Source organism: Saccostrea cucullata, unplaced genomic scaffold, assembly GCF_032062105.1.
Source record: "Saccostrea cucullata isolate Sc308-1 unplaced genomic scaffold, CSIRO_AGI_Scuc_v1 ctg6614, whole genome shotgun sequence".
NCBI lineage: Eukaryota > Metazoa > Mollusca > Bivalvia > Ostreida > Ostreidae > Saccostrea > Saccostrea cuccullata.
The window spans coordinates 14,344-34,243 of NW_026928392.1; the positions used below are offsets into that span (position 1 = coordinate 14,344).

The 19,900-nt window shown below is 33.3% G+C and overlaps 2 protein-coding genes across 2 annotated transcripts; both read left to right on the forward strand.

The window, feature by feature from the left end:
- The first annotated feature begins 1,505 nt into the window (after positions 1–1,505).
- Positions 1,506–11,486, forward strand: LOC134277449 (uncharacterized). The gene is made up of 4 exons (XM_062759787.1): positions 1,506–1,695; positions 2,144–2,247; positions 5,070–5,133; positions 11,410–11,486. The coding sequence occupies exons 1-4, from the start codon at positions 1,506–1,508 to the stop codon at positions 11,484–11,486; spliced, it is 435 nt and encodes a 144-aa protein (XP_062615771.1).
- An 850-nt stretch (positions 11,487–12,336) lies between these two features.
- On the forward strand, positions 12,337–15,710 carry LOC134277450 (N-myc-interactor-like). The gene is made up of 5 exons (XM_062759788.1): positions 12,337–12,351; positions 12,387–12,555; positions 12,659–12,940; positions 14,672–14,919; positions 15,654–15,710. The coding sequence occupies exons 1-5, from the start codon at positions 12,337–12,339 to the stop codon at positions 15,708–15,710; spliced, it is 771 nt and encodes a 256-aa protein (XP_062615772.1).
- Positions 15,711–19,900: the final 4,190 nt, after the last annotated feature.

Sequence of the window (19,900 nt, forward strand, 5' to 3'; positions counted from 1 at the left end):
CATGTAAATCCAAGGACTGGAAATGTGGGATTGCATAGATACAGCTAGATGAATCAGCTGGTTGTCAAGGGGGTGTGTCCCCATACCAAACCAGGTTATTACGTTTTATTCTTGTGTTCCTTTTTCGAAATCAACCAATGAGAGACTAGAATAAAATCAAAATTAAATTATAGACATATGTAATCAACAGTGCTCATAATCTGATCGTGCTTTAAAAAATTAATTGGAAAATTTACAAATCATATTTTTGTGTTATAAATTTATTCAACTGTAAATGCGATTTTACAATATATTTATATTTAACCCGAGTACAGAAGTAATGCTTTCTTTAGACTTTGTTTTTTTTTTCTCTCTCTCATTATATTGAAATGTAGACGGATGACAATAAATTTACACGGATGAAACATGCTAAAATCTTGCAAACATGCGACAGGATGTTAAAAGACAAACATTATCTGTTTTGAAAATAATATATTTATGCAAAGTTTAAGTCAAGACAATAATATTTCTTAAAAATCACGCTGCATCAGACATGATCGGCTATATAAATATTAGTACTGAATGTAGCGAGTGGGTTTTACTGACGTCATAAGCAAAGGGAGATAAGCTGCACTAGGTGAAGTTCATCTTCAAATAACTTTGATCTACTCTGCTGCCTCCAACTTTCGTAAAAAATCCGAAATGTTATTTCAGGCTCATCAATGTTGCTCAGATGAATTCATTTCCGTTTACATCCAAAAATGCTCAGGACACTGTTTCACGAGTATGACCTTTAAGAGAAAACATACACATGTAATAAGCAAATGCATTAATGAGGCTCAGCGACATAGGCTAAAAGTCAACTACATTAATCTCTTTTTTTTCATAATTTATAGGTTTATGTCCTTTAATGAAAAAATTATTAAGTTTTGAGTTCTCCTTGATCTGAAGTGTCGAAAATTAAATCTTAAACTTCGACGCATAATACTGCATTTCTTCATACTGTGTTTTGATTGAATATTTGTCTTGATAATTGTTATCAGATTATTACTGTATTTAGCAGGCTTTTATCTTTAACTGTGTAATAAATGTTAATGATAATCGTAACATATAATTTTTGATATTTTTCTGGATTTAGGTTTTCATATTTCACATTAATACACAACAATATTGCCACTTTTCCTAAGGATTAAGAATAAGTTAAAATTTGTGAAAGTGGAAGGATGTGTCGATCAAAGCTGCAAAAAAAGTGGAATTTTTTAATAACTTTTAAGCGAAATAAAATTTGTAATTAATTTTTGTATGAATTGCTATAAATATATATAATTCGTGATATTATTCAGAAAAAATTACTTCTTATCTGTGTCCAAGTACCTTTTTATAGAAGGAAGTTTAAAAGAGACATTGATAACAATATTGTTTGTTTTCCAGTAGACCCATAAAGTCATTCTGGCGGATTGCCAGTACTCTCTATAATGTATGATAAAGTATCAGGCTTGATAAACATGGCTTGATTTGGAAAAAAAATGGCGAACTGTTCAGTATGCAGAGCGAATCTGAGAACCTTTAAAGATGATTTAAGAGAGCGATGTGTGACTATAACAGGATTTCCTATAACCACAGTTGAAAAGAACGTGACATCTTTATTGCCATGTCAAAGGGCACATCAAAAGAGAGATGGATCTGCATGGATTGTCCTGTTTTCAGATTCTCAGGGTAAGTTGAAAAGTACTTTTTCTTTTATATCAAAATACGCTTTTTGTGGTATATACAAGTACTTATATACATTATACTTGTAATAAATGAAATATAAAGATAACGCCCAGCGTTGAAGATCAAAATCCATTCAAACTACAGTGGACTTTTAGATATCCAGACCCTTCAGTATCCGGACGCTTTTTCGGAACAGAATTTTCAAATGTTATTTTGTCCTGTTTAACTGATAATTCAAGTATCTGGACGTTTCACATATCCGGTCAAATTGAGTAGGAACCAAAGCGTCCGGATTAATGAGGTTAACATAAAGAAGACGCCAAATTATTTTGAAATATAAAGATTTAAAAGAGGCTAAGTTAGACACATTTTTTGTAAAATTTTTGGCAATGTAGAACCACGTGATGTTAACATTGTACAGTGTACGATATCTCTAATTAATTTTTTTTAGAGGCACATTGGTGGTTGAAATATATGAGTCCATACAATGTCGGAAAGATTACGCTTATGATTACAGACAGTGATGCAATAGATATTCCTGAAGATTGGTTTAAGGTAGGCAAACTTTTAAAAGAATTAGATTTCATTTCATATTGAAAAAATGAAAAGTGTAGGTACATGCAGTCAGTTTTTACTGTTTGGTTTGTTTTATGCTAGAGGTCAGTATTGTAAATAATGTTCCGTAAACATATGTGGATTAATTTACGAGCATGTAGACGTGTATAATACATATAGCCCTTTAGTTTTTCAGCCAAAATTTCAGACACCGTAACAGGGGACTTTAATATCCCCGAGAATAATGTTTATTCCTACAATATTATATAGTAGGCTTAAAAACTGGAGGGCCATATCTCGGAAACTAGAGATGGTATCATTACCATTTTATTTTCGAAGAAATAGCCTCTAATACCTACTCAGACCCTATTTCAGACCCTATAATAAAAGATGTTAAGATTTTGAATTATAAATTGCGAACTGCATTGTCTGTGATTGTCAGTATTTTAAAAGATGCGATGTCTATACCTGTGAAGGTTTTATTTTCCTAAGTTTTTTGTTAAGTTCAATTTACCAAATCTTTTTCTGCATTGTTACAACCTAGAAAGTATTGATTTTAAGGACTTATGTTTGTAGTCGCTGTCTATATGAATTAACATGCAGGACGAGCCTTCTTATAAGTTAAAAAGAATTATTACCTCTCTTTACAGCACTCCATAATTTCTAAGAATTTTCAAGTAATAGTTCTATTCACTTTAATATCATTTTAATCTCTACAGAATTGATATGTGGTTGGAGACTAGCTGCAGATCTGTAGCGTTATAGTTTTATATATTTAATTTGTCTTTGAACATAACACTACAGATCCAGTAATGCAAAAAAAGGTGCAATTTACGGCGTAATATTTTTTGCGCACTTTTTTTCTTCACTTTCTAGCATTAGTCAGTTAATATACCTTTCACTACCTCATTCTAGACATATTCTGTAGCTAATATGTATATATTATCAATCTCCCAACCATTTGTCGTTTACTAATTATTGAATTAGAAATTCAAATAATGAGTACACGACAATCTAATTCAATAATTAGTAAACGACACATTTTTAGTTGTCTCTACAGGCAATAAACTCGCCTGAAGTGAATTTTCAGCAATCTTACAAATAAATTAAATCAAGTAAGTTTATCATTTGTAAAGACGACTATAATGAGTTTGGAGATGGACAACATATACAAATATATATATACATATACAAATTTATTAAATAATATGCCTAGAATTAGGGAATGAAAGGTAGTTAATTGACCAATGCTGGAAAGTGGGGAAATTCTCCTCACAAGCGTGCAAAAAATATTGCGCCGTAAATTGCACCTTTTTGCATTTCGGGATCTGTAGCGATATGGTCAAAGACAAATGTATAAAACCATAACGCTACAGATCTGTCAAAGACAAATATATAAAACCATAACGCTACAGATCTGCAGCTAGTTGGAGACTAACGCAGTTCATTGCTCCAAGCGCAGTGTAAGAAATGTTTAGGTTCATCGTCATAGAAATCATGTTTCAAAAGACGCCTTTTTGCCTATAACGCCTGTTTGTTTTATTTCTTCAGGTATTTATTCTTTCAATAGCAAGTTCTTCGCAAACAAAATGTTCGATTCTTTTGTTTTTGGAATGTAGACTTAAGTCGCTAGAGAAATGTCTTCCAACGTAATGGGGCTTGGATACAGTTGCATGCATGAAATATATGGAAATAGCAAATAGTATCTAATCTCAAGGTCCATTAAACAATACAAAATTGGAGCAGAGCAAACAAGGTTCTCTTAAACATCAGAGATGGAATCAGGTGCCATTGAAGAATGAAGATGCCCACACGGGATGGGATAATCGTAATCAGTCATAATCAGCTGTAATCGATTACAGTTTGTCAAGTTATCATAAGTAATCAGTAATCACCTATTTTTCTGATAACATGTAATCGTAATTTAATCGATAACTCTGAAAAAAAAGTCATGTAATCATGCTTACTTTTTGATTACTTATACAAAAAATGCTTTCTTTGTTTGTTATAACTGGAATTAACGGAAGCAGCTTTTGCAGAAAAAATCTTTAACCCGCGTCAGCGGTAATTGATTACTTTAGAAAATATCTGTAATCAGCTTGTAATCGATTATCTGAAATCCAAAGTAATTGTAATTTAATCGATTACTTTTGAAAGTAATTGACCCATCCCTGCTCCCGATTCTGCATTGGTGGTGGTTCCACTGGTTCCACTGGGTAGTGAAAAGCGTCTAGTATGATGGGGATTGACCTGTAGATCTTCTGTCGCCGCTGGCTAGCCTACTTGTACGTGAAAGGGGGAGTCGAGTGCGTAATTCTTTCCTTGCCAGTACAAAGCCTCTGCACTATCAAGACTCCTACAGTGCCTCCGGCAATGCATGGATACTGAGGGCATTCACCTTAGGCTGATCTGTAGGGGATCTCGGAATAACGGTTTAAGACATACTTAAGTAGTACTTAGACAGGTCCTAAAATTGTGCCTAAACCATACTTACGACCCTACTTAAGTCAAAACCTTAGCAAGCTTAATGTTAGGAGCCCCTGGCTGATCGGATGTCTCCTGTGCTTTTCAAATAAATTCAAATAATTTTAACAATATATATGTAATATTTAATTTTTTCAAATAAAATTAATTTCAAATTACCATCCATATTTAATTACAAAAAGAGTAGCTTTGTTATAGAACATACGACGATAACAAACCTTTCAATTTCAAGTCTTTGAGATTGAAATGAGATATAATTTTCGAAAATTATTAAAAAAAAAAATACGGAAAAATGAAGTATAATGTATAGATGATGACTTATTTTTTTCCTTTAATAGAAAGAAAATTGTGGACTGGGTGGAGCACAAGTTGCCGTTATTTGCAATGATGCTCAATTTACAGGTAGGCTTAATATTGAAAGATTAATGTTCATGAGATTTTTTTGGATATCCGCTCCCCAACCAGAAAGGATAAGTCTTCCAAAGTTTAAAAATGAAGATGTTCTTAACAAAATTGTCTGTTGTCGTTAACTTAATTTACATTTTTTTTCGTCTCCAGAGCCACTAGGCCTATTTCAACAAAACTCGTGCATAGTATCCTTGAGTCAAATTATTTACAGTATGCTCAAAAAAGGTGGCTGTAAATGAATACCTTAAAAAATGAACAGATGAATACATCTAATAAAATATATAACGAAATGCAAAAAATGATTGTCCAACCCCGATAAAAAGTAAACCGATCACAAGCATGAGAATTGGATATAAATGGCATATTCCCAAGTATACTAGTTTATTATATAAAATAAGTGAATGGTTAAATAATATTTGAAATTGACAATCAAATAAATTTCTCAATTCTTAAGCGGTTAAGGTTAACCAATCCTCAGGTTCTGAAAATCAGGCATTGAGTTATTGAAAATACTCACAAAGATGTCTCTAAATTCTCAAATTAAAATGTATTTACCCACGGTGTTTCTTTAAACTTCATCTTTAAATTTAATCATATTATATAGGGAAAATTAGTAAATCTCAAATATTTTTTCAGGAAATGCGATTTGAACTACCTACGGCATATTTTTTAATCAATAATTGATCAAGAAATGCATTTTAGGAATAAAAGTCATAGGTATCCAGGCTTTTAAACACCCCTACTAATGTGTTCGGAACCTTTTATTTTTCGGTATTCTGCAAATTATAAAACCCGATGAGTTCAGAGTAGCTCTGGCAGTGGCTCTGGCGAGAGTTAGGGAGACTTCAGCGAGATAGGGTAAATTATTCATGGAAATGTGGCTAGGAAGTGACTAGCACGTGGAGGCATGGTAAACAAAAAAGTTATGTTGCGTTTCAGTTTTCACCACCCTAGAATCAGCTGATAATGTATTTTGAAATGTACTTCAGTCAATCGATATCTTTTACATTCATTCAAACTTAAATAAGTATTCTCTATAATACAATTTTCTGCAGTCATGAATTCAAATTTCTTTTTGGACAAATATTTTTTCATGGGAACCCGGACTATATTTTTTGGCGTCAGATTAGCAAATGAGGCACCAGCACGATTTTAACTGACCAATCAGCTGAATGAGTATTGCATTATGGGTTACTACGAATACTACAGGAATTTTACGCTTGAAAAAAAAGGAAAATCTTATGGTAAATGAAAAGCATTTTTAAAAATATTATTTTCATGCTTATAATAACAAACAATTCATTTGTTAAATAAACAGCGGAAGTCTAGGTTTCTGAAGTCATACGGCAAAAGTAATTTGCGTCTGTATTAATGTCTTCGTTGTACTTTCGGTGAATACAATTGCCAGGTGAATTCCCTGGCCGAAAACGTGATCACGAACGTAAACAAAGTTTTGTCCATTTAAATGCATAAGAGATGCTGCTCGTTTTCCTTACCCTTGAAGCGCTTGTGTTCTGAACTAGACACAAACTACATTTTGTTAAACTTTTTTTTTCATTCAACAACAAATTAAAAACGCCCATAACATCTTTCATAGTTTTTTATTATCGGCCGCAGCAGCGGCCGATCTATTTGTGGTTGTGTTAGAATGTGCACATGGGGAAATGAGACGTTATTTTTTTATTTTTAGAGTAAAATAATTCTTATATGATAACATGTATTATATCATGAGTAAAATATTTTAAAAACTTGCTTTAAATTAAGTATTAATTGTAGTTATTACGCTTCAATCTCATTACAATTTCTCATCAGATAATTGATAATTTATGGTTATATAAAAAGAGTTTATAATAAGTACTCCCCACCCTGGGAGTGTGTAAGATTTGAAAGCAAATCGTCACGATTTTCCGGATAAAAATGACGTGATAAAAGTGCATGGTGAATAAAAATTTAAAAGTTGTTCAAGTAGTAAAAATTGTTCTAAATATGTTACAGCTCACTGTTGCGAATGGAACAATGATAATTTTTCTACATTTTGCACCGTGCCTCGAAGCATAACCTACTCTGCAGAAATCGGCATTATCACGTGACAAAGATCTAGGGTATCAGTACGTGGTTCACTTTGAGGCCTAAATCTTCATTTTGATGACGATAAATTTTTATCATTTATCATTGGCTTTATTTTAAGGAATTCATTTGATGAACAAATACACTAATAATTCTATTTATTTAATTCTTAAAATTATTTAAAATTACTTCTTTTGCTTTGAAGACAGTCTGAAATAAAAAAAAAAAAAGATCCACTATTTCAGCTTTGAATAAGTTGTTTTTTCCCTCCATATTTTAAAATTGTGAAAGTACTTTTTGAAATGCTAAATTTTGTTTGCGGCCGATTTGATGCTTTGCATCAGTTTTACTTGTCTTTGTATTTTGTTCATTTCTTTTATATTGCAGCCCATTAACATGATCATAGATTGACCTGAACTACGTGTTCGAAGTAAAATGTAAACATGTATTTGGTGTAACGTTGCTATTCATTCAACGATTGGTCAGCTGCTTGTGGTGAGATCCCCTGTGCGAATTTATAACAATATAACCATATAAGGCAAACAAAGGTTTGTCAGTGTAGATGATAATGCACATATTTTACCAGCGAATGGGTCACTAGTGAGCTCTAATTTTCGCCGAAAAGTATAAGATATATTGTTATTTTAACACCCGGGCCTCCTTTAGTCACCCTTTTTCTGTTGAAAATCATGAAAGTCTTTCAGAAAGGTCTGGAAACATTTATTACAGGACATCTTTTCAAAAGAAACAGGCTATAGCAATATCATGTTTACTGCCGATTTAATTTATAAAACCGGTTCTACCCTATAACCTTTGAATAGATCAACCTACACCACGTGTCTTGAATTTAAAGCACAATAACATTAGTAGGGGTGTTAAAGAAAATTGCATGAATTTTCAATTATTTGGATTTACTCTCTCCTACTTACTTCCAACGTTTCATAATGCATAGTGTATGAAGTGTTTCCTTTCAAAGAAAACACCGTAAATCACTTCTTATTTCAAATCTTGCTTAAAAACATTGGTAACTAAGGCTAAATTTAAAAAAAAAATGATTTTTTTTAAAATATGCAAGTTATACTCAATTTTATGAGGTACAAATGTCAACTTTTTAAATACCGTTTTAAAACTTTAAAGAACATTGAATCATATGTAGAGGCATAAAATAAAAATTGTTGCATGAAAAAATTTCAAGCTTTATTTTAAGACTTTTTGAATTAAATTATACAGTAAAGAGTTATCCTTCCTGGCTGAGGATCGTATATCCTTAAATAATAATACAAGTATTCTAACATTTTTAGGCAAACTTTCTGTGCGGACATCGAAAAAAAAATTGAGCGGACAATTATCTTTTTTCTGATTTACAGAGAGCTCAGAATCAAAATAAGAAAAATAGAGTGGAAATGGAACAGAAAATAGCACAAAATTTCCTTGGTGCGGGAAATTTAAAATTAATATTATTTGTACGAGTTTTGTCTTAATAAAAATTCTTGAAATTTAACACGCTTATTTCAATTTCTTTTTAAATGTGATTGACTATCATATTCTCCCTAGCCGTGCCTTTTTGCGGAGTTTTAACCATAAATTAAAAAAATATTCACCAAAAAAAAAATATAATTCATTTCATCAACAATATTTCACTTGAAAAAATGATTAAGTATATCCAACCTTTCTTTATATATTTTATGAAACATTCATATTATGAGATTATTTACAGCGACTTCTAAAAAACTTATTTGCAAAAAAGACATTTTTATGCCCCGCCATGAATATGGCCTAGGCATATTGTGTTTTTCATGTCCGTCTTCCGTCCTTCCGTCACACTTTGCATTTAGCTCTGTTCAAAGCTAAGTTTCAAAGAAACTATCCAAGATATTTTCATCAAACTTCACGGGCTTATAGATATTGATGAGAGTTATGCAACTGCATCAACATTTTTTTACCTCGACCTTTCCTTTGACCTTGACCTCACTTTTTTAAAATTATTGTTTAGCTCCATTTTAAACATACCATTCAAGGTGGTGTTATCAAACTTCACAATTCATGTTGATACAAACTTACACAGATGATGCATCTAGGAATGAACAGTACCAGACTTGCTTCGGATGCTGGATCAAACCTACATTTTCCAGATGCTTGACCAGGTTTTAGTTTTTGGAGCAGTTAACTATAAACCCTATCTGAGCCAAACTTGCATGGATGATGCAGCTAGGGATGTAAACTACCAGACTTGCTTCGGATGCTGGATCTGACTACATTTTCATTCCCTAGTAAATGTAAATATAAGTCCTACCTGAACCAAATTGATCAAATTTTAGACACATACAAATTTTCATGCTTTACTAATATATCCTCGGTGAGGCATTCATGTCCTTTGAAAATATTTCTAATTTTTAATTTTCTTTAAGAAAAAAAAATTAACAAAAATAACTCGGATTTAATATTAGCCTTGCAATGCTGAAACCATTGTTTTTAAAGAGATGACTCGGAGATCTATAGAATAAAATTTTGATGTTGCATTCCTCCTTGACATAGAGAGAATAATCATTAATTAAAATATCTTTTCATGAAGGGTAAATCCACGGTTGGACAGGTAGTGTAAATTCTTATGACCTCTGGAATTGAAAAGGGCAATAATAAGCGATCAACGTTTTATGTGGGTATACACACAGGGCCAGTAACATAATATACAACGTCAAATAAAAGATATGACAGAAGAAGTCCACGTACTTTCTGAACAATTCTGTAGGCGTGCTTATGATAGACGTGTCTTGGGACATTTTATGGTAACTTGGGAGTACCTAAAGATACATGTAGGTCTTATGGTGAGAAATCGAAAGTAATATCTTAAATTAAGAGTCAGTCGTAAATCCCATCTACGGCATTTTCTTCTTTTTCTTCTTTAATTTAAATGAAGTACCACAAGAACTATCTATTACAAGATTCCATCATATACATGTGTGGTCGTTAAACGGGGAAGGAGGTAAGTTGACCCCTGAGTTCTTCAAAGAAATAAAACAATCTAGTAAAATTTAGATCCGCTCGCATACTCGCTATCTTAGTGGACCGAGTATGCGAGCGAAACTAATCTCTAAATCCCTTGTAAGCGAATACACCTTTTGTATGATTTTAAAATTAATCCACCCTAAGAAACAAAACTTTCATTTTTGGATAGGATTACTGTTTTTATTTTCCTGACTAACATCAAAAGAATTTCTAAGTGAGTTTTTTTTTTTTTTTTTTTTTTTTTTGCTAGACAAGGAATTTTCGGAAGTTGATTGTGCCCTCAATTGAAAGGGTATGGCTGTGCCCCAACCCCATCCCTTAACACAAATTGCTTCCTACGGGCCTGGCAAAAATGTTAATTTATGAGTGTGTTTTATAACCTTTTTTCGGATATAAAACAATACTCATACTTTTGAAATATGAAAGCCCAAGAACCAACCATTCAAAAGTGATTATATTAGATAAACGCTTATTAAAACGTATTAAAGTACACATCAAACGTCAGGGTCAAATTATGATACACAGGAGACGGACAATTCATTAGAGCCAAGATTATTTTTTTTTGAAGTGGGTCTAACTCAAAGTCCAAGATCAAATAGTAAAAATATTAATCTATAATTATCTCTGCTGAAATGATAGTCTTCTAGAACAGAGTGTTCTTCGACCACTTTGTCAATGCTGCATTTAAATAAATGGTGAACGGTACATTTAAGAAGTTCGCAAATAGTAAAAGATTTTTGTCAATAACTACATGTACATGTACCTGGAGTTAAGTATTTTGTATTGTTTCCTTCTTCTGTGCCTATTGATATTAAGTCACCAAACAAACATGCTAAGAGTATAGCATGCTTAGCTACAAAAATGCTTACAATTTTGAAACCATCATTTCTCATATGATGAGCAGTGAGCACTACTTTCAAAGTTGTTAATGCCATGGCCTCTGGTTTAAACATGAACTAAATTCATAATGATTGGAAAGTTGTGCTTACATTGTTGAGATAACTTAAAAGGCCCATGACCCTCTTATTTAACAGAATATTTTTGCAAAAGACCAATGACAAAGTTAGTAAATTAATAGAATAATTTTTATTGAAAAAGCAGCTGCCAGTGATGTCAAATACTCTACACCTAATCAAAGTTATCGCTAAGAGAAGATACAAGAATCAGTTTATCAATACTGTGAGTTATATTTTTTAGAGGACGAGCAGCAGATTGAATTTAGTCTTTACAACGATATCATCTTAGAGAAAAGGACCAGGAAAGAAGGGCAATAAAGGTCACAAAGCTCCCTCCAGGAACTTCAGAGGAACAAATAAGTCTCTTCTTTGAAAATGGTAAGAAGAATGGAGGTGGAGAGGTGGAAAAAGTGGAGTATGATGAAGTGACCAACAGTGCTGTTGTGTGGTTTAAAGAGGCTGGAGGTAGGTGAAATGAATTTGATTAGTCAGGCATTGCTTTCAGATCAGATCAGAGCTACAGTCAAGATTGTGGCAGCTACACAAGTGTACAATAGAACTACAGTATTGAACAATATGCTGCAATGTAGCTGCTTGATAGGAGAAGCTTAGATTAAAACAAGGTTTCCAATCAAGTTGCAAAAAATTCTTTCTACTAAATGTTTTATAGTCAATTAAAGTAAGACTTTTTCTCTCTCTCTAAGTAATTTTGTTTGCATTTTTTTTCAGTGGTGAAAAGTGTCTTGCAAAGACAAAAAAGCTCAGCTCTTGTGATGAACAAACAGCAAATAGAAATTGAAGAGTATTATCCATTAGCAGGCAGTGAGAGTGAGGGTGAAGCTGACCACGAGGAGCAAAAGGTCATTGCAGTCAAGGTCACAAACCTGCCCCCGAAAGTAACTGATGAACAGATAGAACTGTTCTTTGAGAATCCTAGGAAAAGTGGAGGTGGAGAAGTGACAAAGATAGAGTTAGATTCCAACAGTGCTGTTGTATGGTTTAAAGAAGCTGATTGTAAGTTAATAACTGTACCTTCATATAAGAGCCATTTCTCTCCCTGGATTGCCATTTTAAGGAAATTTCATTTGATACAATTGTTTTGTAGCTGTAGCAAGTGTTCTACTGAAACATAAGAACTCACCATTTATTATAAACAAGCAAACAATAGATGTGGAGGAATATAGTACTGCAAAAAATGACAACGATATCATCTTACAGGATCAGGAGGGAAGGGCAATAAAGGTCACAAAGCTCCCTCCAGGAACTTCAGAGGAACAAATAAGTCTCTTCTTTGAAAATCGTAAGAAGAGTGGAGGTGGAGAGGTGGAAAAAGTGGAGTATGATGAAGTGACCAACAGTGCTGTTGTGTGGTTTAAGGATGTTGAGGGTACGTATTAGTTCCCAAAATCTTGATTAAAATTAATTTTTGTCATTAAATTCTTATTAAATCATGGTATGTTGTGGTGCAATGATTTTCTTTTTGTTCCCAGTTATTTCAAGTGTTCTTCAGAAAGCTCCACTTCTTTTCAATAAAAAACAAATTGGTGTGGAACAAGTAAGGATATATGAGGTGAATGTGAACAAAAAAGGAGCAGAGAAGGTTTCAGGCCCTTTGTGTACCATAGAGGTTAGAGGTATGAGGGAAACAACATCCATAGATAGTGTAGAACTATACTTTGACAACAAGAGGAAGTCAGGAGGTGGAGATCTGGTAGAGATCAAAGGTGAAGTGGAAGATGGAGTCCTGTATGTCACATTTGAAGATGAGGAAAGTATGTTATATGATTTGAAAATCACTTCTTAAATCTCATACTGAGTGGTAAGAGATATATTACTTTAATCAAATGACGCCACAATATCCGCCTACAAAATTAGCAAACGTGCTAATTCATGTTCTTTCATTCTATTCTACTAAGAAAAACCGTTGAGATGTATGTCTCAATGCAACTAGACTGTATAGTTTTTTTTCCTAATTGTTGCTATCAAATTCTATCCAGAAACTGCTAACGTTATAATGATTCTTTTCTATACTTGAAAAAATAATTGATTTAAATTAATGTAAATAAATATTTTTTTTCGCGAGGACTTGCAAAAATTATTATTAGTCCCCTACCGGTGAAACCGGAGGGGACTATAGGTTTCCTCTGCGTCCGTCCGTCCGTCCGTCCGTCCGTCTGTCTGTCTGTCTGTCCGTCTGTCTGTCCCCGTCAGTCTGTCCCACTTCGTTTTCCGCACTTTTTTTTCTAAACGCTTGCAGATGTTGAGCTGAATTTTGGTACGTGAGTGTATCGTAATGAGTTACAGATCAAGTTTGAATTTCGTCTCGCTTCATTGATTTTTGACAGAATTATGGCATTTTGAATATTTTTCATTCCCACTTGGTTTTCCGCACTTTTTTTCTAAACGCTTGCAGATATTGAGCGGAATTTTGGTACGTGAGTCTATCCTAATGAGTTACAGATCAAGTTTGAATTTCGTTTTGCTTCATTGATTTTTGACAGAATTATGGCATTTTTCATAACCGCTTAATTAAGATCGGGTTCGAACTGCGCTAACTTCCGATTGTCGACAAAAATATGAAGCGAGGAAAAGACGATGGATAAATGATTTAAATTGTCGTCTTAATGTTTATTATTTTATTAGATTTAAGGCATTTACAACTTGAAAATCTTTCAGTTTAACCTTGGACATGACTTTTGCACATTAAAAAATGACATCCTGAAGAAAAAGGGGAACCAGGTAGGGGACATGTATTGCTTATGCAATACTCTCAGAATGCTTGTTATTATTGCATTTATCTGAGTAGATAAAATTTATTAACAAAAAAATTAATTTCGCAAATATTTTTATTCTGCTTATTATAATCTCGTGGTAAAATAAGGTATTGCGAGAATATCATGATCTGCTGTATACTTTTTATATGCAAGTTTCGAGATTTTCTCCCTTGGTGCGCTCTTTTGTTGAGGGGGGGGGGGGCAGATATTTATATATTGGATACATTGCATCGTGGATATACTAGTTTATCATGACTACATGATTATCAGGATTCACTGTAAAAAGGACTTATATAGGCAGTGCCTGCTGTCCAATCCTATTACTGGTATGTTAATTCATAATAAAATATTGTTTAAATTAATCAGGATGCACTCTACAACTCAAAAAAACCGAATTAATGTAAAGGCGTCATTTTAAAGTAAAAAATCGTAACAAAAAAAGAAAATTTCAGTGGATGTGAGTCTTTCCAGACGACGAAAGAGATATATGGACCTCTGATAAATACGGTACGGTATTTGAGCATAGCACGTCGGCAATCTAAATGACACATTGATTCTTTTCGTTATTAAACTTTCAAAAAATCTAATTACTTTTTAGAAAATGTTTGTATAATCAAGAAAATCGTCTACTTTTTATAAAGACTACGACGTTTCTATCGTCTTCAAGTACCCTATAATTGAAATCTCGAAACTCGCGTATTTAAGCATATTATACCTTTTATCTCAAAGCTGTTAGGAGAGTTCTCCAGCGAGAGCATAGAGTTGATGGAGCCACTTTACAAGTCAAACTTTACCAGCCGCCCAAACCCGTACCAATGTACCAAGACAGAGTACTGATTAAAGGTTTCAATCCAGAAACATCAGAGGATGGGCTTATCAACTTCTTGGAGGCCAAATCTGGGGAAGATGTCAAGGATGTGGTGTACGGTCAAATGGAGGGAACAGCTATAATTGTTATTTTTGAGGAATTAAAAGGTGTTAGGCTAATTTCTTTAAACTCAATTTATGTTATTTATGTTTTCAATATTTTTACTACTTAACGTTCATTGATAGAAATAAAGTCTATTTGTAATCTTATTTTAAAAAAGATATAATAGGAACAACCCCCCCCCCCCCTAAAAAAAACAAAAACAAAGCACGTCTCATTCCATCGTGGTTTTTTTTGGGGGGGGGTGGAGGTGGGGGTGAGCTTCGTATTCTGATATTAAATTCCCTTTTAAATGAGATTAGTAAGTGAATACCTTAAATAACGCTCTTGAAATATGGGAGATGTTTACAAAATTTTGAATATATCTGCACTTTAAGGATATCTCCACCTCAACATGGAAAGATAGCTCTAAATAATATTTTAATTAACTTAATCTCAAAATTGAATTTTGAAATTGATATCCTTTTATGTAACAATTTCTCTTTCTATATTGATTTGATTGAAAATTCTGTGAAGTCTTTAAATGATATTTAGAGAAATCAGATCTCCTTTTAATCTAGCTAGATACCATTACTTATTATGATGATACAAAATAATATTATTGGTGTGCTCTAATAATGGACATTTTCGGTTGGGTGAACATCTACTGCACTATCGATAATGGACAAAAAGTATGGAAACCATAAATAGCAATTATGAAATGAAAAAAAAACCGTTTATTTTGAACATTTAGTTTACAGCACCTTATGATTTAAAGTAGTTCTGAATTGGATTTGTAACTAGGCTGTTCCTTCATCAGAGTTCTACAATACTTTAATTCAGATCAGTGTGCCTGAGTAATATTGTAAACTCTGATTGAATAGCAAAAGTATATACTACGATTTTCAATTTATTAACAGAATTTGTCACACAATATATATATATATATTTTTTTAGCAGTCCTCCGCGGAACATACACCTAGCGCCTTCATCAGCTTTGGTGCCATTTTTGTTATAAAGGAGTTATATGTCGCATGATTTTCCCTTATAAAGTTAAGAAGAGGCCTTTAATCAGTCATTCTACGATAAATGGACCAATTCAAGATAAAAAAAAACATGAAAAAATTATTGTTCCAAAAACAAAATGAACATCATAATTATCTAAGGGTCATATAAGTGAACTTGAAACAAAGTAATGTCCACAAATCTGGCATCGTTAATTTTTTACATCGATTTTAATATTACATTGATTTTAAGGTAAGGTTACGAAGGCTAATGCTTGATCAAGCCTTATTATTTTTAAATAACGCTGAATTTGACCAATTTGGTGTCTGATGTTCAGTATGGAAAGCTAAAATACGATTTATGAAGATTTGCCTGAATCTGAAATCAAATTAACATTTCGATAAAAATATAGTTAGGGAAGTTAATTCCCTAGCAATGAAAGTTAAAATCTCGGCGATAGTTAAAATCAAAGCTTGTTTTAGGATATTAAACAAAAGTATGAAGCATTTCGCTCCTAAATTAATAATTATAAAAAATGTATACCTTTAGCATGTTTAGTGTAAAAACATTCCTAAAATACCGTTACGGAAGTTTACTTAAATTTTTAAGAGAAACAACAGGTTTTCTGTAATTCATTTTGTTATTTCAAAAATGTAATCGTCTTAAATAGCTGACTTGCTTCAGAATCAAAGATGGAAGGTTCCATGGTCACTTTCTAGATAAGTTTCAGTTCTTTTTGAAATCTGCATTCAGTTCGTGTAATTGTGGTGGGGGTGGGGGTGGTTACGGAAGTTATTCGATTTTTATAGACATGCAATGATTTCACATGAAAGAAGACCCATGCATTTCTTTGCGAGAAGTGGTTAGATTTTATTTTATATAGGATGAAAAAAACTTTTTTTTAACATTTATCGCAGTCTGTTTAATTTGGGACTCTTTTACGGCTGAGAATTCCATGTTGTTATTGTAAAGAAATGAAGCGACATGAAAATATGCAGTTGAATTCGTTTTTCAACATTACATTATTTTCTTATCGAAACTTGAACTGCATATATATACCTGGTATGTAAATATTTACAAAACCAAGTGTGTATGTTGAGACTTACGGTCGAAATCGATCATAAAATTTAGAGTCAAGAACAGTATGCTTGTAAGCGACATAGAAAAATCTTAATTGGTCATGTTTTGGTAGAATGACCGTGATACTATAGTTTCTAGGCATCTATCTTTTGTAGAAAGATCTATCGCAAAGTTAAAAGTATACAAAACTTTGTACAGTGTTAGGCGTCATCCTAGTTCTATTCTTCCAAGTGTTGTAGAAATAATTCCAGGATAAGTTTGTAGAAAAGAAGTACATGAATAAGATACATTGAATTTTGAATATTCCTTTTATGTATATTTCAATATTGCAATGTATCATTAAAAAGTTATCAAATAAACTATGCAACATTTTTATGAGGGTAATGAGCCCCATACTTAAGGTCCTGTAAACACTATTTCGTAAATGTTCAACCAATCGAGGACTGATCAAATTCACTTAATAATTTAAAAGAATAGTATATACTTTTGCTATTCAATCAGAGTTTATAATATTACTCAAGGCACAATGATCTGAATTAAAATATTGTAGAACACTGAGGAAGGAAAAGCCTAATAATTACTAATCCAAATTTGGATTAGCACAAGCTTGCCTATCTGAGATTTTTACACATATACTGCATCTGATATCAGTGTGTAACGGCACTATATTGCCGTCAATCTCTATTATGAGTTCGTAGAACCTCTTTGCCTAACTAATTAATACTTTTCCTCAATCACTGATTAGATTTATATTATATATTTGAATGTCCCTACCTTGGGTTAAATCAAGAAGTGAATCAAAAATAAATGGCAGACCTTCAATAAGTAAGTGTTATAGTTTCCTAATTAAATAGACTAGCACCAGAGACAGGTCGGCTCTATTCGGGCCACTATCCCCAGCACTAGCTATTTTCCCTGACTTAATATGTCAGCCCTATGGTCAGTCACAGTGGACGACCACTCAGGAAAATAATAAGACAGGCAGACAATCAAAGCAGCTTCGGCTCTATTCGGGCCACTGAATTAATTGCCTACTTATCTTTCCTAACACTTAGCCTTTATTAAACCTTATACTTACTATCCAGCTTCTTCACCCCCGATCACTTTAACAAGAAAGACACAGATTCACTACATCCCGGGTTTATATACACATAGGGTGTTCTTTTTGTAAGGGGTGTAAGGTTATTCCATTTTACCAAGAAAATATGGTCATCAAAACGTTTGATTCAATACAAAAACAACATTACATTACCCACGTCTCTGGGTACATTCGTCCCGAATGATAACAACATTTTACGTTTTTTTTTTTTTATTATTATTTTTTTTTTATTTACAAATTGAACACTATCTGTGTTAACTATTTCAAACAATACCCTTCAGCTATGATTAAGTCAATACAAAATGAACAAAAATTACAAGGTACGAAAACTGTACTCAATACTAATAATCTGTCTCATAATCCTTTAACCAAACAGGTGGTCGTCTACTTCTGAATTGTCTTGTAGGCAAATCAGCCTCTTTGTCTAGCATTTGACTTTCATCTCTTGTTTCCACCTGACTTCTGTCTTTTATTTGAGAATCTTCACGTATACTTTCATCGTCATCTTTTCTTGTCTCATTTTCTGGAAGATGTTCATTAGTGACGGTCCTTGGAATGCCTTCAGTAATGTTTTCACTTTCTCCTACCAAAGTTTGAATGCGTTTCAGTCTCATTCTGTCTACATGGATTACTTGATTTGAACCATATGGACCACAGTCAACCATGTTTGTCACCTCAGACATTTTCTTGATTACTTTGTAAGGACCACGCCAATAGCTAGTAAATTTAGGCGACTGCCCCGATTTTCTTTTTGGAATATAAACATAGACTTCATCGTCTTTATTAAACTTTCCCCAGTTTAACTTTTTGTCGTGGTAATGCTTTTGGCGTACCATTTCTTGGTTTGTATTGACACGGACAATTTTATGGGCGTTCTCAAGCCTATCTTGAAGTTCCCAAACCCATGTATTCTGTTGTATTGGTTTTATAGATGAAGGCACTTCATATAAGATGTCTACGGGAGTACAGACTTTCCTCCCCAGCATCAACGCATTAGGCGAAAACCCAGTGGTTTCATGTATAGTAGAACGATATGCCATCATGAGTATTCATAACATATTGCAAGTGTTCGTCCCAGTCGTTATGGTTCTCATTTACAAAACTACTAAGAATCGTTGTCAATGTACGATTGAATCGTTCCACCATACCATCAGATTGTGGATGGTATGGTGTTGTATGTGTTTTTGTTATGCCTAACAAAGAACACATTTCCATGAACAACTTGCTCTCGAATTGCTTCCTTGATCGGAGTGCAAGACTGCCGGTACCCCAAACCGAGAAATCACCTCTTCTACCAAGATTCTTGCAACTGTGCGGGATTCCATGTTTGGCATGGCAAAACTCTCCGTCCATTTCGTAAAATAATCAGCAACGACTAAGATATATTTATTGCCATTTTTTGTAAGTGGAAGCTCGCCCAAAATGTCCATAGCTATCCTTTCCATAGGATATCATGTACTATTTTCATAGGTGCGCACTTTGTAACATTGTCACTCTTTCTCTTTGCACATAGTTCACAATCAGCAATGTATTGGCGAACGTCACGTTGTAGTTCTGGCTAGTAATACCTTAGCCGTATTTTGTGCAAAGTTTTCTTAATGCCTAGGTGTCCTGCCGTTTTCCCATCGTGATATTGCTGAAGGACACTCCGACGCTCAGAATTAGGTACTAGATATTGATAAAATATCTGATTTGTGGACATGTCTTCCCATTTTCGACAAATAAGATCATCTTTCATGCAGAGTCTGTCCAACTGAGAAACCAGGGACTTCACGTAACAACTTTCACCTGAAACAGAGACCTTACTTGGAATGGAACCAAGTTCTATCCATGAACGTAGCTTTTGTAGGTCGGCATCAGCTTTCTG